The 22,424-nt window shown below is 38.1% G+C and overlaps 1 protein-coding gene across 2 annotated transcripts in view; it reads right to left on the reverse strand.

The window, feature by feature from the left end:
- Nucleotides 1-5,221: 5,221 nt before the first annotated feature.
- LOC112573285 (tankyrase-like protein) overlaps nt 5,222-22,424 on the reverse strand; it is a 34,461-nt gene continuing 17,258 nt past the window's right edge. Inside the window, exons 28-52 of one of the 2 annotated variants that reach the window (XM_025253510.1) lie at nt 22,307-22,410; nt 21,542-21,660; nt 20,543-20,765; nt 18,429-18,588; nt 18,143-18,219; nt 17,720-17,873; nt 17,364-17,456; nt 16,788-16,940; nt 16,284-16,401; nt 15,849-15,954; nt 15,321-15,591; nt 14,927-15,161; nt 13,748-14,013; nt 13,347-13,513; nt 12,887-12,992; nt 11,771-11,940; nt 11,424-11,568; nt 10,951-11,075; nt 10,614-10,704; nt 10,256-10,433; nt 9,565-9,672; nt 9,088-9,284; nt 8,150-8,233; nt 7,794-7,920; nt 5,222-6,660 (exon numbers count right to left, since the gene is read on the reverse strand). In XM_025253510.1, the coding sequence (XP_025109295.1) occupies nt 6,509-6,660; nt 7,794-7,920; nt 8,150-8,233; nt 9,088-9,284; nt 9,565-9,672; nt 10,256-10,433; nt 10,614-10,704; nt 10,951-11,075; nt 11,424-11,568; nt 11,771-11,940; nt 12,887-12,992; nt 13,347-13,513; nt 13,748-14,013; nt 14,927-15,161; nt 15,321-15,591; nt 15,849-15,954; nt 16,284-16,401; nt 16,788-16,940; nt 17,364-17,456; nt 17,720-17,873; nt 18,143-18,219; nt 18,429-18,588; nt 20,543-20,765; nt 21,542-21,660; nt 22,307-22,410 (3,729 nt within the window). In that variant the 3' untranslated portion in view covers nt 5,222-6,508. Of the gene's footprint in view, nt 6,661-7,793; nt 7,921-8,149; nt 8,234-9,087; nt 9,285-9,564; nt 9,673-10,255; nt 10,434-10,613; nt 10,705-10,950; nt 11,076-11,423; nt 11,569-11,770; nt 11,941-12,886; nt 12,993-13,346; nt 13,514-13,747; nt 14,014-14,926; nt 15,162-15,320; nt 15,592-15,848; nt 15,955-16,283; nt 16,402-16,787; nt 16,941-17,363; nt 17,457-17,719; nt 17,874-18,142; nt 18,220-18,428; nt 18,589-20,542; nt 20,766-21,541; nt 21,661-22,306; nt 22,411-22,424 lie in introns of those variants that run through there. The other variant, XR_003101201.1, reaches the window with a different exon arrangement.

The raw sequence follows: 22,424 nt of genomic DNA on the forward strand, positions 1-22,424 counted from the left end.
TTTGTAGCTGTAGAATGTATTGTATAGTCTGTCTTGCATGCATTGGAGAGAGACAAACATTTTAACATTCCCCTCCCATAAAGACTCTCCCAAAGCGACTTCTACAAATCACCTGATCCGTTGTGACCACGTCAGATGTGGTGCAATGTTACCAGCAAGATAAGAGATGATTGATAACAATCGGCGCCAAAGCACCTGGAGTCATGTATTAGACTGATGTTGAATTATATTTTTAATAATTATCATTATTACCCCCTACTCGCGTTTTTACAATCAGAGTATTAGATTGACGCTAACTTTTATTTTTTAGTAGTTGTTATTATCAGCTGCTCGTGTTTCTGTAACTAAAGTTAAGACGAAAGGTGCGTTGTTCATTCAGAGTGCAATGTCAACATGCACTCCCATGACACTCCCATGGCGACATACATTACATCATAGTCTATATTAGGCTCACATGCTACTGACTATACTCACAAAAATATACAAATGAAATCTTGTTGCCTTGGCACAAATGAAATAAAGCAGCTAATCTAATCATTAATTTCAAAGGGATTTTTAAAATATTAATAAATATATTTAATCTCTTAATATTTATTATTTAAACTATAAAACAACTTTAGCACACCTTTAATGACATAGGTAAAAATATAAATAGATTAGAGAAGTGTCAAAACACGATCGCCCCTATATAATGAAATAAACAAATACAATAAAAAAATGTAAAATCTCTGGCTGGGATATGGCGCTATGTAGAAGTATTGTTTGTGTGATGAAGCGTGACTGCACCAGATCACGGACGTTGTAATACAAGTTGGTGACCGAGACATGCACACGTTGATTGCAGACGCCCAGTGACTCACACTGACGCTCGTCATAGTCACACGGTGCTGACTTCCATGTACTTCACTTAAATATCCTTCCGACCGGGATCGCATACCTAAAATTTTAAGTTCGGTTTCTTCCCGCTCTGTATGCTATGAATGAAAAGATTGGCCTCGCCACCCCAGCGCTCGAGCGTGGAGCATGCACACACAATCTCGTGAACGTTTATTTGTTCTTTCAAATGTGTGTTCCGAGCTATAAAGCAGAACTAAGAATGAATCAATGCTTTCAGATACATCTTTCAGAAGCTTTTCAGCTGACATCCTGTTTAAGCGTACTTCTCTTTATCAGAAAGAGCACTTAACTCCGGTGCCCGTCTGATAACCATATGGAGAGAGTACTTGTGCGTGCATTAAGAGACATACTTTACAGTTTCAGTCACCCTGAAAGAATTAAAAATGCCTCCATGATAACGAAGCTAAAAAGGGAAAAATTGGTGTAAAAGCTCATCTCATCCGAATAATTGTGGGTATGTCCATTAATGTACGTGAGCGTGTATGTCTTCAATGGCTCTCTCTCTCTCACACAGTATGCCGAATACCTCTGATCAAAGTGCAGGCTGTATGCCAAAGTTCTTTTTATCATTTATGAGCTTCTCTCGAATAGGCTGTCCGGGTCTCCCCGAAACATTTAGCTGATTTTAGCAATTTAACACTCAGAACCGCAATAAAATTCTTAAAGTCGACAATAGATGCGCAATAAATTTGTTCGTTAACTACTTTTTAATGCATTCTCCTTTGGCGAAAGTCCTCGACCTCTACGTTCCACAAGTCAGAGTCAATAAACTTAAAAAAAAAAAAACACACAATCAAGCTTGAGCTTTTGTACCTCCGTCAACACAAGAGTTCGCATTGTCTGCTCTTCTTCTTGATGTTTAGTTAAGCCGGAAGTGAATTTGTGCTCTGGCCTCGTTCTAGTAATTAATGCGCGTTGGGGGAGGGGGAGGAGGAGGAGGAGGAGGGAGGATTCGTCTGCGAGCATTCCAGAGATTTACTTCCATGCGGAGAGAGAGAAAGAGAGGAGTAATTGAGTCCCTTAACGTTGAGATGCGTTAAAATATGAATTTTTGAGTTCCATTGTAATCTTGAGAGATTATTGAGGTTTGTCTTTCACCGATCAAGCATCGTTATGCGGCCCTTGATTATATATGTAATTTAATTACCTTTTAATCATGACGGTAAACTGTCGGTGAGTTTTATTTACAGAAATCATGTTCACTTCCACGCCTTTCTTCAGCTGTTTAAAAGCCTGTTTGTCTGTCTGTCAGCCGAGACCAACGCTAAGCCTCTTGCGAAGTTCTGCCCTGTTAGTCTCGGCGAGCCTAAACAAAGAATGTGACTAAACCGGAAGCTTTGTAGTCTCATGCCTCGTTTTAGTGGTTATCTTGGAAAAAAATCGTCTGCCAGCAGTCCAGAAATACAAGTTCGTGGAATATCTAATGCAAACACAACCAGCCCACCACCATCCCCCCGAACTTTTGTAGCGAAGACGCGTTGATATATTAAGTTCGTGGTTGAACTGGAAACATCTGCTTATGACTATTCTTTGGGTTCTTTTGTATCGAGAAGGAGGTTTTATAATTTCATGCGGCGAATGAAATAGGACGGATTTGAAAGGCTTTTCCAAACCTTTCATCGAATCCATTCTAGCAGTTGGGTCACTGGATTATTCTATTTTGCAGCCTTCTCAGAATGCTAACCACGTTTGCTCATGTCATGATGGGCCGGCTGTTTTGGGTAGTCTGTGACAGGTGCTCAGACTTGACCGACAGTCCTACCAGTGACCTCTGCTGGTATATTCATACGTTACCTGTCGCTGAAAAGGTGTCCTGAAGTCCATACATTGTGTATGTATATGAATATGTCTATTCAAGAATAAGCCTTGTATTAAATGAAAGGTGCTATGTGTGGAAAAAAGGAGGACTGCAGCTATGTTATTTTTACCTCATTTATATTCAGTTTTGATACCGATATTATTTACATGAGCAGGGATTGAGGCAATGTGTCTGATAGAAAAGATATCTGCCGGACGGTTATGGTTCTTCCACGAGAGCTAATCAATTCGGAGTAATAATAACAACAAACATATGATTTATATAGAGCATAATCAAGCTCACGAAGGTGCATGCTCTCAGCACTTAAGACAGAAGCAAGCGAGTCGTCCATTATATCAGGAGGAAAAAATCCTGAACAGTATTTAAAATTGTCACCAACATAGCCCACCTTCAGCGTACATTGACAAGTACTCAAGACGACTTAAACGTGTGCCACCTTCTGGGTGTTGTGAGGTTTTGCTTTCTCCTTCGCCGCCCCATGAAGCTGGACAGGTTGACGGCAACCCCAATATTGCGTGCAGACAGTGTCAAGATATAGAGCTCCCAACTCCATCCCTCCCCCCCCCCCCAAAAAAAAAAAAAAGCGCTCACGAATTCTTTTCCTACTTGGCAAAAATGCTGTGCAAGTGATAACCTACTTCGAGACAAGATATAGTGACAAGGTATCTAAAAATATGCTTGACTGTCCAGACGTTTCCTTGGTTTACAGAGCTAGCTGCTTTGCCATGATATAACTGGTTCGGCGTAAAACACAACTGCCAAGAAGGTGATCGCTCTTTCTATGTAAACACACTGCACGAGGAAAAAAAAAGTCTTGCCCCTCCAACTAAGGTCAAAGTCAATCACAGACATTAACGCAAAGAAATCAGCTAAAGAAATGTTTTGGTGAATTTCAAGAAAAGTCGACTAGCAGGTTAATAATAATAAAACTATTAAATAAGTACAATGATTAACATGGCTGAGTCTGGGACTAGGATACACTCAGTCCAGTAGCGGGGCGACCGCGCCCACCACCACCAAGCCAGCGCCTCTCCAGGTGGCGGAGAGAACTGCCTCCGGATACGAAGGTTAGCTGCAAAATAAACCTGGTTCTCCCTGAACAAATAATTTAAACAGCCGAGGACCAGCTAGCAGTGTTCCTGCCAGGATGAGCAGGAAATACTCCATGTGTCCAGTGACAGATCCAGCACACGACAAAGAGCTGCATTATAAGCTCTGACCACCGGGAGGAGGGGGATTCCATGCAGCTAACATTCTCCTACCCACCGGCCACCACCGTACTCACAGGGCAGGAGACACAGGCCATGAGCTATAAATTTTGCAGGCATTGAAAACATTCCTCGGAGACTGTCAGGAACGTAAACCTGACATTGAGCATGGACACAGTAACAGGAATAGAGCGTTCCCTGCTCTCGTCCTTCGTGTTCTTCCATCTGTCTGTAGGGCATCTAGGGTGTAAGAGTTTTTAAGCTATATTTCCACCCACCCACCATCTCACCATGCGCGTAGAAGTATAGCTTTGGACAAGCTCGCACTTTTCTTGACAGCATCGATGTGTACTACTCGTATTTCTAGCGACACAAATTTTCTTACAACTTTTCAAAGATCAAGCATCGAAGATTTGTCACCCAACCTCCCAAACTACTTCCCCATAAATTATACATATCGCTCCCACCTGCTAGTAAGGGTAATCGGTCATGGTGACAGTGAAGACACAGCTATAGCTCGTCGACGGCGACAATAAGCTGTATTTACTATGATTCTTTTAAAAACTTGTTCATACTTCTGTAACTGAAGGCATTTTTGGTCAGTGCACGAGCATGCCGTATGTGATGTAGGTTTAATTTAAACAAAGGAGTTGTTCTAGATGTTACCCTGTCAAAGTATAAGTCGTACAGGTTGCGGCAACGACTGGGTAAGTATAAACGTTAGCAAAGTTTGGAGGAAACTTTGGCAAGACATGTCATCTTTACAGGAAAAAAAAAAAATGTAAACATTACGAAGATTACAACAGCATGTAGCACTATATGGAGGATGTGGATGTCTCAATCGAAGTCGTGGATGGCCTTAAGCGATTAAAAAAACAAGGGTTTCTACCCCTTATCCACATCTACCTCAACTGTCACAGGTTGACTGATGGCTTATGCCTCATAGGCAGGCGCCTTACATGCATCATTCCAAGCTAGCATTAACTCGTTTTACATGTCAGGATGTCTAAGTTCGACGTTTCTTCAGTATATCTATTCGTAGGCTCGTAGCTGATGTTTAGTAACAGCAGGAACAGATCGAGTCGCCTGGTTCTGTGCTAGAATTCTAGGGCAAAAGTGTCGGTCGTCCTTTCTTTCTATATTGTGACTCGCACCAGGGTCTGTGCCCTAACATCGAGAGTTAATAATACATCTGAGTATCATCATCACCCCTCTGAGCACAGAACATATGACTAGACTCATAGTTTCAGACCTCCATACCATCAAATGATTTCGTTGTGTAAACCGCCAATAGAAAGATTATTTACATAATCACATTTATTTCACCAAAAGTGTAAATTTGAAGTTTTCTATGAACAAATAAATATATCACATTTTAAATAAATGAAAACCACAAGTGTCGGATGTGTCATTTGTGATGCTGCCAATAAGAGTTTTTTCCTACAGTTAATTTATATTTAGTCAAAATTATTCAAAGCATGTCTTGCATCTTCCAAAGTAATAAGGCAGAATTACAATGGGTCAAACTACAAACAGAGCAAGCTAGGACTGAGACAGTTCCAAAATAGAATTCTCTAGCCAAAGCCATTCCACAGTGCAAATAACCAAAAGTAGCTGAAATTAGTGTTCAGCAATAAAATGAATATGGTATTCTGATAGCTTATAGAATTAGCATGGTGTTAAATAAAGCAGAAGCTGACACTCATTAAATCAATCAATTTTCACAAGAATTAGGCTGAATGTATCAAAGGCGAGCATGGTTATGGAAAAAAGGTGGGAGAGATGAAGAAGAATAAATGACAGATCTCAGTATAATGACAGACCTGTGCAGTTTCCATGAGTTGATGTCTGGTTACTATTCAAAAGCAATGCAACTTTTATTGGAATGCTGCCTAATGTTTCACAAATGTTCAGTTACTACAGAACTCGTTCAATTGCTCAAACTCTCAAAGGTAATGTCTGTAAAGATCATTCTACATTACTATCATATATATCTATACACACACAATTCATAACTTTCATACATTGATAAAATCACCTCTAAAATATTAAATATATGTAAAGACAGTACACTGTGCCTACCACCAAAACAATATGCCTCAAAATATATCACACTTGGAACTTGAATATTAGAACTATATATAAAAAAATTAATAATAAATCACATTTTATTCTAACACAACTAAGCTCATGTACATTTGACTGCAGATGTCATTCTTATGCTCTTTAGCATTAGAGATTTTGACAACAGATATACGTTGTTTTTGTTTTCTTCAGCATTGTTAGAAATTAGACGTGTGTTAAGTGACAGTGATCTGCTTGCAACCCTTACATTTAGAATTTATGTGCAAGACTTGCAAGTCCAGAAACTTACATAAAATCAAGAATGTTACAAGCTTTCGATGTTTATCAGGACAAGTAGCAGCTGAGGAGTTGAATAACGCCACAGTCTTAGAGCTCTAAAGGAGTTGCACTGTTTGCACGCTGATGCATTCACATTTACAGTGATGATACTCATATCCTTCCAAAAAAATGAATGAATATTTAACAAAAACACTGAGACAAAAGTCAAGTTCTGATGAGATTAGTGGAACTGTACAAGATAACGTAAACACACTTGGCTTTCCTCTCGAACAACAAATTCGTTGTGTGCAGCACAACAATATTCCCAAGTCTGGGTTTCCTCATTGAAATGTGAGGTGATTTCCTTTATTTCACCCAAAGCAAGTGTCACACCTGTAAACAAAAGTAGGCACATGTTGTGATTAACAGAGGAAACATTAAGAAGATGATCTAGATTCTAGATTATCTAAACAAAATTCAAATAAAAACGAAGACAAATGTACAGTTGACTTTCAAGTCCAGATATATGTTTGATACCAAAAGAAAAATGAACATACAACGGAGGGGTTTTGATAGAACATTATAAATACTTGAAATTTTCTAGCCATACAACAGAATAATAGAACTATTGTAGTAAGTGGGGTAAGGTATGGATGCATATTTTGGAGGGCCTGTGCTAACTCTCCTGTTTGGTTCAGTGTTCTCACATTCCAGCAACCAATAGTAATGAGATTTTTGGGTGAGAGCAGGTTGGCTGTCAGGTTGAGAACGTCCTTGCAGCTTTGATCCCCAGCCATCATAACTTCAGTTAACTGGTCTGCCTCTTCACTGTCACCATTTGATGGACTGTCTCTAGTTTCAATTTCCATAACTATTTTAACAGGAATGAAATATTAGACCATCACCCAACCTCATGTAACCTGAAGGACCAGTGGACCACTCTAAGTCTGATTTCTACTCCTTGATCTGCCTTACATGGGAACTAGTGCTCCTGTCAGTATAGTTCTATAGACACATGCAAGCCCCCTGACCACGGCAACAGCCTCACTCCCCATAGTGACATAAAATAGGTCAGGGGATGTTTACCTTAACCATTTTTTTGTCCTTATAAGCACTCTTATCCAGTTGTGGTTATAACTTTACTGCAGTGCACAAAAGCATGAATGCATGTTCAGATTTATAGGATTACTTTGATCAGTTTACAGCAATCTTTTAGCCACTGAGTATATTCCATTGACACACCCTATCAACTTTAAACGAGAACAATCCTACATATGCAATTCACACACACACACACACCATCCTACTTTGATCTTTATTAATTTTATATTAGTGTAGTGGGAAAATGCTAAAGAATATATCTGATAACAAATGTCAGAACTCCTGCAGCTTTACAGCAGTTTCACTAATCATTCAAATCTTGGATCCCAAATCAATGTTAGAAAGATTATTGTACACACAGTGGACTTGTACATGTCCATGGAGCAAACTATCCTACACACAACAGTGCAAATCAAAGAGCCAACCTGTTGGCAGTGAAACATTATTTGTTGGCTCTGGAGTTCTGCGGCCATGAACAAAGACACTGTTGTAGCTGTCATTTGCCTTGAATGCTGCCCAGTTGTGCACTTCCTGCTGTGTCCCAAGGGCAACCTGAAAGCATTAGTGACATAACACTTTCAGGGCATCTCTGGAGAAGTAAATAAAGTAACATAAACAAGAATACTGATAATTAACAATTCTTAATAATTGCTAAACATGGTCCACAAAATTTAAACTCTATTTTCAAGGAATAGTTTCTTGCACCACATGCACATGTGTGCATTATCTTGGTCTTGTACACTCTCACTCACACATACTCTTTATACAACAGCTAGGATACCTCACAAAGAAGTATGAAGCTACACTCTTCTCCATGGTCACAATACATCCTGGACTTTTCAAAGTCATCACTGAAGTAGATGCCCTGTGGACCAACAGGTCTTTTTAAAAACAAACAAGGTAAATATAATCACACGAGATCTAGCAGAATTTTTCTGAAGTAGCATTTCAAACTGACACAACTTAAAAGAAGGTTAAACAAAGCGGCAAGACAAGTAAAGCTCTGTTCCTGCTTCCCATTAGATTTTGCACAAAAAAAAACAAAAAAAAAACAAAAACAAAAACAAAAATCTGTAATCTTCCTGCATGAATGTATATTTATGACAGATATCCACATCAGTATTACCAAGCAGCAACTGCAGTTCTGGTGCAGCCATAACATCAGGTTTACTACAATCTGTACAAGTACCTTGTAGTACCAGTCCTACTCCATGGATGTAAAACATGGACTCTGCTTAGCCATATGAAGAAGAGAATCTATGCATTCTAGAACTAGTGCCTGAGGGGGGTACAGATCTTGTACAGAGAACATTAAACCAATGACTTTGTACAAAGCATAGTTGCCATACTTGTAGACTTCAGGAATCACTATTTGCATCAGTCAAGCGGCACAAGCTGGTCTGGTTTGGCCATGAGACCTAACCCAACACTTTGGCAAAGACTGTCCGAGGTATATTGGAGGGTGGTCGATGCTGGTAGCCAGAGGAAGAACAGACGTAAAAACGTGAAGGAATGGACTTATTGTGCGGTGCAGGACCTGCTCACTATTTTCCAAAACCAGCATACATAGCAGGCTTGTCAGCTGCTGTCTATCCACGTGCTCCCTCCAATGACCGGTACCAGTCAAGGGACAAATGACTGACTGACAACAGCAAATTATTATTACATTTTTGAAAGCAGCACTCGATTTGTGTCAGTATGACTGTAAGTTATCTTTACCTTCCCGAAGGCAGCGCCACTGATTTGTGAAGCATCCAAAGGTGTTTCCACTAGCCCCCGGTGTAGGATGCTGAGCAGGTTGTTCCTTCGTGTGCCATGCCACAGCAAGCGCTTGTTGCCTAGGCCCCCTTTCTGCATTCTCTTCTCTTCACCGGCTCTTGCCAGTTTGTAAATGGCTTCAACTGAGGCTCTCTTATCTGTTTTGAACAAATCATTCATGTGGGCTTACCTCCTCACCAGAATATTTGTTCTTGACTTTTCTTGTAAATTAGTGTCTATCAAATTTATTATAACACACTTCTAGCATACATATGATCTTGACTTTTCTTGTAAATCAGAATGTGTCAAATTTACGATAATAAGCATCTCACATACATTTATGCAAAAAGCATTTTTTTGGTGACGAGTTCACATAACTGATGGTTTGGCCGGTTATGGGTTTGGCATGTTATAACAATTTGTATTGGCCAGCTTTACCTGAGGCATAGACACTCCGCATGATATACTGAGCCATTAAATCATCCTCGTTCATTAATTCCATCTGTGTATGCAGACACCGGTAGACATAGTCCACTGGGTTTACACCTGCACACATAAAAGTCAAGGGCTCAACAGTTTTTTTCACTTTGGTATATGTATGCAAATTTAATCTTGCAACACACAATTCTTAGTACCACTTAAAAACAAAAACTGATTAAATTATTTCCACTAGAAACATTTCAGAGTTCCTGGAACCAGAAAACAATAAATAAACACTTGGTACAGCTATCTTAAACATCAGCATAAACAGAGGTCAGGGTTAACCCTCATTCACAAAAACTGTGGTAAATTAAATGACTCAACATTTCTGTTTACTTCATTAGTGTTGCAGACAGAATAGCTCATTATCAATGCTTACCATACTTATCTTTCTTCTTCGCTTCCTAATCATTTAAGTCAAGGCCCCATTACTTAAAAATCTAGAACCTTTCCTGAACTAGTTGTAGTATTTTGTCCCAATATGCTGGTGTATTGGGTATCAGTTTAATGACCAATGAACATCTCTCTTTCATGTATACACACACACACGTGCACTCACAATTATGCACATTTTTATTAACCATCATTATCACAATTATCTTTTGCTAAGCTAAACACTTGTGAAAGATATTGTAGGAGCTTGTCTTACTTGCTTTACAATACATGGCCCCCAAAAGCATTTTGCTGGCCACTTCATAGTCCAGCAGTTTGTTCACCAGTTTTACTTGCTCACTGTATTGCTGTTTCCTGTCCAATGGCCGTAGCATTTCATAAACAAAATTCTTCTGTGGTATCAGCTGGAAATACTCTGTACTCAACTCTGACACCTGAAAAATATTAATCCCTCTCAAAATACTTATTCAAAAACTGCAGGACTGGTTTCACTTAGATTTTTCACCTCTGAAATAAACTTGTATATTTGCCATACATTTAAAGGAAATACTGTGTCATGCTGCAGTTGTAAGAAATATGATTAAAGCACGGGTGCAAGGTTCTGAATATTTCACCTTTTGGCAGTCTAACTGATGTTCATCTTTTTGTTCTTTTGTCTTGTCCCCTCTTGTATTCCGATGAACCTCAATTCTGTGAACTATATCCCTGAAATAGAATTTTTAATGGTAAAAATTTTTTCCCCCAATTTTCTTGGTCTAAATCCAAAAAAACTCCAAACTTCAGATTCAATTACAAAGACTTACATATACATGTGTATCATTTATCACATACAAAACATTCCACAGATGTAATATATCAAGAAAGAACAAGTAATTGGTGCTCATTTAGACATTTTACATTTCAGAATCATCTGTAATGTCACACAAATTACACTTTGTCTCTGGCACCTACCCCATTTCTTCCAATAGTTTTCTGGCCTGCAATAGTTTGTCCCTGCTGATGCGTCCAAAAGGTAAAACATCTGGGTCCAGGGATCTATTCCCTTTGTACATTCTCTTCAAAGCCTTTACATCCATCTGATAGACAACAAACCAACTGTTAACTCCTGGATTCTTAAAGGTCTGCAACCACAGACTGGTAACACATTAAAATATGTCAAAAATATTTTCAAACGAGAACATTACTTTTTATTTTGCTATTATTTGTTGCTTAGCTACTTGTACATCTTTAGATCACACTGTGGAGTGTTTGTATGTTTGAGTGTGTGAGTGTGTGCATGTGTTTGTTTATTAGCATCCATATGCATACATCTGCATTTATGTCTAGGCCTACTTGTGTGCATATGTGTGTTAGATAAACCTTTTATGCCTTACAAAGCTTTGTTGTGCTAAACTGAGAACCTAATTTCCATGAAATCAGCTTACTGTCATCTTCACAATCTCTTGCAGGTTTTTTGGCAGCACAGATTCAACCTCAGTTTCAAACATGAATTCAACATCTTTCTGCTGTCGTGGTGGATGACGTTCAGAGTATGGTACTAATCGGTATTTTCTAGGCTTCTGTTCGAAACTTATAAAGAAAACAAAAAAAAAAAAAACCCCAACGATCATCGTCTACTTTCATGTATCTGTTATATATTCAAAATATTTACTCTTAAACAAAGATTCAGTTCATTTCTATGAGCAGAAAGTAGCCCTAGATCCTGGAAAACAATTATCATTGAATTATAATGATGCTATTGCCAACATTTTTCTGATGATCTGCTTCTTACCTTTTGATGTCCTCCCATTTGTTGCCAGACTTTTCCCGAAAAATTTTCTTGAACTCTTTGACAGCATCAGCTTCATTTTGAAATGGTGTGTGCTGGTACTGTCCAACATCTCCAATGCGACCCCAACGTGTGAAAAGAACATATATCTTCTTGCTTGGTTGACGAACCAGCTGCGTGCATGACACATTATTTATTTTTTCATGCATGTGATAAATACACTCTACACAATAAAGAATGTGAATAGGTATATGTGTAGCACTTTAGTAGTGCACTAAGTTATGTCTTTGTTTTGTAGAGGGTAGGAGGTCAAACCACTCCCAGGACTGTCCCTTTCTCATGCCAACTGCCTATGTAATAGCCAGACTTGAACTGCCCACCCACGGCTCTGGTTACTGGACCTATTGTTACACCAGAGTTGCCTCAGCCACTAGGGGAGACCATGACCAGGGAGGGCGGGGTGACCACCGGCGCCACAGGGGCTGAGAAAGGTTTGACGAGACCATGGGAAAAGGGGGAAGGGGGTGGTTCTAGAATATTCAATGAAGATAGAATAAGTAGCGTAGCTTGAGGGTTAAGGGAGGCTTTTTGATTTTGGAAGTGAGAGTAGAGAGATGGCAGGCCAGCCGCTGTATGAAACTCTGAATAAAAGCTACAGTCATGCAGCAATTTCCATCTTTGTTGTGTTCTTGTATGACTAGCCCATCCCTACGTAGTCATCAGGGACTGACATGTTGGTTACATATGAATGAAATAGTGGACAATAAAAGGAAAATCGATGAACAAGCAGATGTGTGATAACACAATAACAGTTAAATCTGATAGTGACTGGAATGATAAGAGAAAGACTATATATGTATACATATGGCTCCTTGGGACACTCTGTTCCAGGGGTAAAAAAAAGCAAATAGTGGTACCTCCTTAAGCTCTTTGACTAGAATCTTCAGGGGAAGAGGAAGGTTGGGAGACCAAAGCAGACTGCCCAAAACCGGGTCCGCTGGCAAGGTGTTGTTACGGCCCTATGCTCCTCAAGGAGTAACAAGGACTAAAATAAAACTAAGCCTTCAGCTCTAGCTGATGTACCAAAAACTCATTTTCCACAGGCCACATGATTTTTACCTGAATCTGATAAAAGTTGTATAAGCCCCACTGTCCAAGATTAGCATCACACTTTGTCATCAGCACTTCATAAGGTAAGCTTTGTTCTGCATCAATCACCAATTCCCTTCATTAACAAAGAACAACTTAGAATAGCAGTGTTGAAAGAATTTGTTAAGAAAAGATTTTTGTCAGTACCATTTGACTCTCTGCTCTTCAGGATTTCTTGTTCAGCAACTATATCTGATGTGTGTGGGTTTTTCTTTTTTTTTTTTTTTGAATGATTTAGGACACTGTGTTAAGCAGCTAATTTTTCAAAGTAGGAGAAGCAGGAGATAGGACAACTATTAAAATTACAAAATTATTAAATTACAAAGTATAATAATTAAAAACTGACTGTAATACCAAAATACAAATCATGAACCAAAAAGCAGGGAGTGCATTGCTTAATTAAAAAGGTCTCAAAACATATAAAACTAACCCATTTTTTATTCTGCAGTACTCGCTGACCTCCACCTTAATCTCTTCCTCTTCCTCCATGGCCTCTTCTCCTCCAAGTTGCTTTTCTGCATCACTATGAAAATCTGGCTCTGACCCAGTCCAGGTAACACCATCACTGCATGAGAATTTTTCATAACTGGGTTGTTTCTGAAAAAGAATTAGCTTCAGTCATATCCTACAAATATAATAGCATAATTTACCAATAGCACAAAGCTAACAATTGTTAACATTTCCAAAGCTTTCGTAATAAATCCAATAACTTTTAGTCAAGCTATAACTTTATTTTATTAACACATTGACCAATAACATCATGTTTGTTTCTAAAACTTTGCATATATAATGATGCTGATAAATGATTCATTTTTTTAAAAGAAAGCCTACCATGTCTTTTTCAGACACCCCCATTAGTTTCTGCAGCATGCTTGCTACTTTAGGTGCTCTGTGGGCCAATGCCAGGTCAAGAGGTGTCTGCTGCAGATTGTTTTTCACATTTAACTTTGCACCTGCTTTGGCCAGAACATAAATCATCTCATCATTGTCAAATGATCCCAGTTCCAGTGGGCAGGCTACATGGTGCATTGCAGTCCAGCCATTTTTGTCAGTCTGGTCCAGTTTAACTGAGCTGGTTTTCTTCACAGTCTTGATTTCTGTGTCAAATGAATACACAAAAACATCAAGATAACACTACTTGTGTAAAAAGAACAACCTTAATAGCAAGTTTTCGTAAGCTGAGGTCCTTCAAACAGCATACTTTGTTTAATGTATTTATACTACTATTACTACTAATAATAAAGTTTGTTTATATATAGTCTCATATCCCAGCACAATGGGCAAAAGCTCAAGGCACTTCACAATTCACAATAACCACAGCTGATAATGACAAATGAAGAACAGAGATGAAGACTGAGCAGATAGTGGTTTTTAAGCAAAGATCACCGCAGATGAAATGTTGATGCATTTCAGGAAATCTCCAGAAAACCAACGTTTGTGAAAGAAGGAGATATTGACCACTAACATCATGTTATAAAGATCCATCACTGACATTCAGAGATGTAACCACAAACACAGAAACATGATGATCCTTTCACTGACAGTCAGTGATGTGAACATAAACACAGAAACATGATGATCCATGACTAACATTCAGAGATGTATCCACAGAAACTCGAAATGTAGGAGAGCCAGCCACCTTCGGCCTTTGATGCAAAGGGGCATAGCTCTCACTCTTGCACGTGATTTTGTATGCTTACTATAAAAAATTAAACACATTGAATTAAACCTTTACATGAACTTTAGAAGTTGGAAGGAACAGGCTGGCAGTTGGTGAAGGCATGCAGTGTTGACAAAAGGACTGATGGATGAACCAGCACCCATGGCATCCCAAATCAAATCTTTGGCATTCCATATAAAATCTACGAATCAAAGTTTGTTTTTATTACCAGATCTGCCTTGTTTTTGTATTTTAGACTCAATTGAGAAGAATGTCTGCAGCTGGCACTACACCAGTCATCTGGGACTTTACTGTGAAACTAGAGCAAATACTGAAATTAATATATCTACCATTTGGCTTCTTCTTTTGTTCCAATTCTTCTGCTGCATTTTCTTCCTCTTCATCTGATGTGCTTGATCCACTGGACACAGATGTTGCACTAAGTGTTTTTTTAAGCCGAAATACTTTTCCATGTGTGACATTATTTCCCCTTTGATGTTTCTTAGCTGGCACTATCTTCTCTGGTTCTTTGTAGTCAGGGTCATAATCATACCTCATCAGTTGCTTGAGGTGATTTAGAGAATTCTGAAGCATTGTAGAAGGCATAGCTGGGGTAAACGTTAGAAAAGGACATTCGATCATTCCTCACAATGACAAAAAAAGCCAGAATAAAAAAAACAAAACAATAAGGCAGCACCTTAAGAATGCGAAAACATTTTAGAGATGAAGAAGACATGTTCTTACGATTTTGACGGCATGCATGAGAGGTGTGACCGAACTGCTGTCTGGCAAGTTTGGGTTTGCACCCCACTGCAGAAGGTTATGAGTGAAGGTGAAGTCACGACACCGCAAGGCAAAGATAAGGGCTGTTGTCTCGCAGCCAGGGTAGCTGCACCAGTAATCTGGGTTGAGCATCTTGACGTTGAACGAAGTAGCAAAAGGAATGTCTGGCATTGGGAAGTCAAACTTCTTGTTGATGTCTGCCTTTTTCTTTATCATCACTTCCAGCCATTCCCTGATAAATGAGGACAAAACTAATAAAAACAACAGGCCTCTGCAGACATTGATATATATATCAACACTCACTGATATTAGCTATAGTGAAACAGCATAAACATATCTAGAGAAAACCATTTTCTTTGTCATCCATTCCACCTGTGAAGTCATCCAAATTTTAAATCTTTCTAGTGTCATCTACAGTATACTACTGCTCACAAAGTTGAACTGGCAATATATACAGTCTTATTCAGAACAGGATTTAGCAATATTTACCACAGGTCTGCAGGAATGCCAGAGTACAGACAATTCCACAGTGATGCTGTGACATAACTCCTGTTGAAGCTGTCAACAAACTTGACATTCATACCATCAGGTAGGGCTGCAACAGCCAACAATTATCAATGTTTTAAAATGTACTTTTCATATGTTAAAACACTTAAAAAATAATGTAAGGAATACAATATACAGGAAGCATGTGAGACTTTGATGTGTTATCTGCAAAATGTAACACCTAGTTTGATTATAAAAATAATAATTATCTGGTAATTGAAAAATGTTGAAGGCTAAAAAAAGCATTAAAACCCAAACTATAGGAATAAATGTAAAGTTTCAAAACAAAAGCATTCCAAAGAGTGGCCACATTAACAAATGATCAACCACTGATTTTCTACATCTGATTTTAAGAAAAATGAACATCATGTGACTGACCGCTCAAAAAATTAGCAAGCTGAAAGTTCTTGTTGTAGACAGCATACAATAGAGGGGTGCAACCATATTGGTCTTTGCTATTGGCCTGTATGCCTTTGTCGATCAAAATCCGGGCAATCTAAGTGAGAAAGCCAGTCGAGTTTATTTGTCATTTTCAAATGATAATAATAATAACTTTTGATGTATATATTTAACAATGAGTTAGCCAACTCCAAAAAAGAGAAACCTGGTAGTAGATATAAATCTTTCCTTATTTTAATTAGTACACTTGATGACTTCAGCAAACTGGACATCAAGATATAAGATTGAAAGATATAAATATTTATAATTAAAAATGACTGATCATTTTAACATAAAACATACAACATAAAATGTTAATACTCAAATGTTACTGAAAATTATAGCAACACCTGACATTGTATTAAGAAACAATGGGATTATGTGAATCTCAAGAGAAACATTTTAATATAAACTTCACAAAAAAATCAAACTCAAGTTGCAGACCCTAATTTGCTGTTCTTCATTGCCAGCTGCATACAAAGCTAAGATGTGAAGAAGGTTTCTGTCCTTGCTTCGCAGTGCAAGAACTTCTTTTAAGTCCACTGCTGTGGACAGTAAGCGTAGTGCAGCATTATACTGGGAATTCTTAATGGCCATCTGTAATGTAAGAAAAACTCTTCTAAGCATGCTATGAAATCAAAATTATCAAAGTAGCACTGCAAGATCAGCAGCCTTCTGCTGCTATTACAAATGGGTACAATGTTTTGTTTGCGCCTTGCTGATTTTTTGTAACAATTGCAAGAACATACCAGTGATAACACAAGTTGTTTTAAGGGAACATTCGGAGCTGACTCCCCCTAAAATAAGAGAATGATTAACAGGCAGATATGTGGATCTTCCATTATACCCCCACCTCCCCACCAAACAAAAATGAACTTGATAATCTGTCCCAATCTGCCTTCAAACACCAGCATTTCCAGGAGACTGCAGTCTCTTCATTCTGATACAACACTAATATAAGATATGACCTGCATATATGAGGGGCGGGAACTACTTGCACACGAGTCAAAAGAGAATTACCTCAATGCCGCTTGTCATAGAAATGCCAGATTTATCAGAAGGCGCTTCAAGCAGAAGGAATGTTACTCCAACCATCGTGTTTTTGATTGCAACCTGCAAGTAATTATTTTTAAGAAATAAAACCTCCAAGTGAATATTATTAGACCAATGACTTGAAAAACAAATTGATAAACAGTTTTCCTTTTTAAAAAATAAACATTGATTTTTAAATGATTCACTGATACTCTTGTGTACAATAATCTTCACAATATACATTATTCACAGTTATATCCACACCTGCAAGCCATGCACCCATTCTCTCTCTTTCTCTCACTCATCTATGCACATACATCATTAATCTCCAAAAGATGACCAACCTGAAACAGAGGTACTTTGGTGACAGGTTCTATAGTTTCTGCCATATAGAGGTGTTTCCATTTCCAAACTGGTCTTTTCTCTTCATTTTTGGCTGTAACTTGGACAACTGGGTTGAGGAGATCTGCTCCTTGCTGGATCAGCATGCTCCCACAGCTAGCAAAAACGAAGTGTATATTAAACAAACATGATAGGGATGACCTAAAAACTCCTAAAGTAACCATTGCATCACATCATAAACTTTCCTGTTTCTCTCACACACATGCACACATCTCTCTCTCTCTCTCTCACACACACATAAATGTGTATCTATAAATACAGACATGCACACACATACACATATTTTTATGTAAATTTATTTATATAATAAGGAAAATACAGCCATTCGTGTCTCCTAAACCTTCACAATAATTCATAGCACTCACTTATCATGCCCTGCTGAAACAGCTAGGGTTAAAGCAGTGTTTCCATCTACATCCTGTTTGTTGAGATCTACCCCTCTCTGCAACACAATATTTATACAAATGATGTATAGCTTTCATCCATGATTTATTTCTTACATCTTACATCTTACATTTCTTTCAATTCTGCATATGCGCTTTCGCTGTATTGTATTGTTAATGCAAGTTTGCCAGGTTTGATTTCCTCAAACAGATGAATACTGTTTTTCTGAGTTGATTTGACCCATCAACCACCAATCAGTCCACTAACCTGCAAGAGGTACATGCAGCAAATGCTGGCACCCCTGCATGCAGCTAAATGAAGAGGCGTGGATCCATTCTTGTCAGCTATGTTTATTTCAGATGATCCCATGGATTTGGCCAATAGCTTGCACAGTTCTATTGGGTCATGTTGACTCTTGTCTGTCTCTCTGGCAACAGAGGTCAGATTAAACATCATTGTGAGACCTCTGTCTTATCACCAAAAAAAAGTCATATGGCAGGTCATGTGTATGGAACTTGAATGACAATACAGCTATCACATGAAAGACTAAGCTTGTCGCCTTCACTAAAAAAAGCAGTCACATGAAACAACCAAATACTGGTGAACACATGCCCTCTAAGACAAACATTCACACCCTGAAAATAAGACATACATTTTTAATTTGAAGCCTGATAGCCCAAGAGCAAAAAATGTTTATTTGCAATTCCAGTAATTTTGCTATTCAAAGAAAACTTGAACAGGGAAGATAAGGCGATATTAAATATGACATGATTTTATGTCACTCAGCAAAAGGGACAGCTGTCATAGCTGCGTGGGTTAAAATACCCAAGAGAAATAGGCATAATACTTGATTTTCATCTAGTAACTATTTATAGTCCTGTGTGTATGAGCGTGTGTGTCAATAATATAAAATGACTTATTATTTAAGAAATACTCATGAGACTAAATACTCTGTACAAACATCTGGAGAAACCCGGAGCTCATGCCAGGCTTCTCTTCACTGATTTTTCTTCTGCCTTTAACACTGTGCAACCTCATTTGCTAGCAGAGAGTGTAGTTTCCAATTTTCATCTACCCTACCAACTAACTCTCTGGATCCTGGACTTTTTAACAAACAGGCAACAAAAAGTTTCTGTTAATGGTCTTCTCTCAGGTCCTGCTGTCACCTATAAAGGTTCTCCTCAAGGCTGCTGCTTGTTTCCACTGCTGTTCATACTGTATACTAACAGATGTAAAAGCATTACGGATAGGAGCTTTCTTATAAAATTTGCTGATGATACTGTCTTGCTGTCTCTTTTGTATGATAGTGAACATGATTATAGTGGTGCTCTTCCTGACTCTGTTCGCTGGTGTGACAAAAACTTTCTTGCCTTGAATGCCTAAGGACATGATTTTCGACTTTCGGATGAACAGGCCTGAGGCAGTCATCAGTATTATCCATGATGATGCCATCGAGGTAGTCGAACCTTACTAATATCTAGGTACTATCTTTGATAGCAAGCTTAAATGGGACTTCAACACTGACATGATCCTCTGTAAAAGCCAACAATGTCTGTACCTCCTACAAAAACTCAGATCTTTCTCTGTCAGCTCTGTCATCCTTGCTCAGTTCTATCAGTCCTTCATTGAAAGTCTCATCACTTTTTCTTTCATCTCTTGGTTCCACAGCCTCTCCCTAAGGAAGGAACAGTCTTGTCTCTCTTGCTAATATCTTTTCCAAGATCACCATAATCAGGCAGAGGGATCTGGCAGTCTTGTTATCAGTAAATCCTCAGGAAGACATCCCACATCTTCTCTATTTCTGATCATGTGGAAATCGTCACTGCAACTCATTCATTTTATGTGCCGTTCACTTGATAAACTCTACTGACCATGATCTTGTACTAGCATGAGGTGGCCTGGGATCACCAAATGTATCTGCTGTTGTTGGGAATGTGTGTGTGTGAGAGAGACACTATTTCAACATGCATATCTATATCATCTCTTTTATATCATATATATGTATATATTATTGCTAGTATGCGAATCATCTTTAATTGCCCCTGGGCATCAATATAGTTGTATTGCATTGATTTTTTTATGTCAGACCTTGTTTTCCCCACCTAGCCTGCCTTGTTCATGTAGTTGTTAGGCCTGGTGTGCATGCACACACACACATATATTTACAATATTTTTTTCAATTTCACACAAAAGAAGTTATGAAAAAAATTACACTGCAATATTCCCCATCTATAAATTTTGTATCCAGTATCACCATTTTCACACCCAAAAATGTGATCTCAACTAGGCGGCAAAAACTTGCAGAAGTGTCATAGTCTAGATTTGCATTTTACCATGTTTCTAATTATGGAAGACAGACTTAAAGAACTGTATTTGCATACCTGTTCTTTTTTAAGAAGACATAATGCAATGGTGTGCGACTTTCATTGTCACAGATTGCCAGATCTGCATTTCTACGTAGCATCAGGATCTCAGCATCAAAGCTGTCATCAATGCCTCCCTTGTTAGCATTCACCAGGATATGAAGTGGTGTCATTTGATTGTCATCCCTGATGTTCACATCCAAACCAGCATCTAATATCTTTACCATTGCTTGTACACACTCTGCAGAAACAAAAATATATATATATCTACAAAAGAGAAAGCAAGAAAAAGTAGTTCATTCATTTGCAACAACAAAATAAAAAAAACACATTTTTAAAATATATCTTAGTCAAGGTGATCCTTTTTTTTACTTGAACTAGTGAAGCAGTAACAAAATATACATATGCATAACTACCAGTGAGCAGCCCTATGCTCCTCGAGGAGTAACAAGTACTAAACTAAAACTATAACTAACAGTGGACACATTTCCTCACACACTGGATGTTTTATCATAAAAACTCCACTAAAATATGTTATTTAGAAGTAAATGCGTACCTCAATAAATTCAGGCAATATAAATAATAATACAAAAACATAACCATAACAATTAATAAAATTAAGAAATGGAGAATATTTAAGATAATACATAAAGCCAGAGTTGTAAAATAATGAAATGGAATTATCAACCCAGAATAACAGTCCTATACTGGTGGCCCCCATCATACTCAATAAAAACCTCACCTTGCATCAAGAAACACAATCTAGCAAGAAACATGCTAGCACTAATAATCAGTATATATGGTCTTACTGTAGGACAATTACTCTGCACCCCTCCCCCAAAACATCCACAGTTTTCCACGTCTCCCATAATGCAAAATATTTATTAGGAAATAATACTACTTTCCCATTAAATGGGTTAAGTCCAGCCAAAGAGTCAGTCAGCAGTAAGCAGACACACCATCAAGCTCAAAGACAGATTCAACTCACAACTCCCACCACAAACTTTTTCTGCATACCTTCAGATCTGCTTTTTTCTGCAAGAATATGCAGCACAGATTTTCCAGAATTCTCATCTATTGCTGTCACATCTGCTTTGTTTTTAAGCAATTCATCCAGAATTTCAAACTGCTGGTAGCTGAAAATTACATTTCCATAAAATTATTTGGACATAACATCCAATTCAGTAACAGAAAAAATGTATGCTTTTTGTTGTTGTTGACAATTTCAATTCACAGTCTGACAATAATTAACCCAGAGAAAAAGAGTACTGATATCTGGAAATTAATGGGGTTTATTTTTCTCTTTCTCTCATACATGCTCTTTTGCCTTCACAGGGTACCCACTGAAATGACACTAATGTTAGCAACATGAAAAACATGAAATGACATCAGTGATGTCACAATCTTTGACAAAATCTGCTGTGTTGATTTTCATTTGAGCAGCAAGTAATAATCCTAATTTTATAATGGGTAACATAACAATTAAAATAAAGATGCTCCAGGGCAAAATACATAAACTAAACATAAACTTCCTATAAGCAAACAGCAAACATCTAGTCACATCATCACCATTTTTTAAAAGATGGTACTATAGTAATCTTGTAATATTTATTTGAATAAATGGAATTAGTATGATGTGCAATAATCAGATGACTTTTTATGATTATGAAACAACAAAAAGAAGGTAGTAGGAACCAATTTAATTTTCAATAGACTACTGTTTTGTATTATTGCTTATTATTTATGACATGCAGTGCAAAATACATTTTTGTAAACACTCACTGAGCAGCAAGGCAGAGAGGTGGACATTTTACAGTTTTCTTTGCATCATCCTCTTCCTTAGTAATCAGCTGGCACAAATTCGGATCCACTTTGCCTTCTCGCAGCTACATAAAACAGC

This window comes from Pomacea canaliculata, linkage group LG10 (genome assembly GCF_003073045.1).
Source record: "Pomacea canaliculata isolate SZHN2017 linkage group LG10, ASM307304v1, whole genome shotgun sequence".
In the NCBI taxonomy this organism is placed as follows: Eukaryota; Metazoa; Mollusca; class Gastropoda; order Architaenioglossa; family Ampullariidae; genus Pomacea; species Pomacea canaliculata.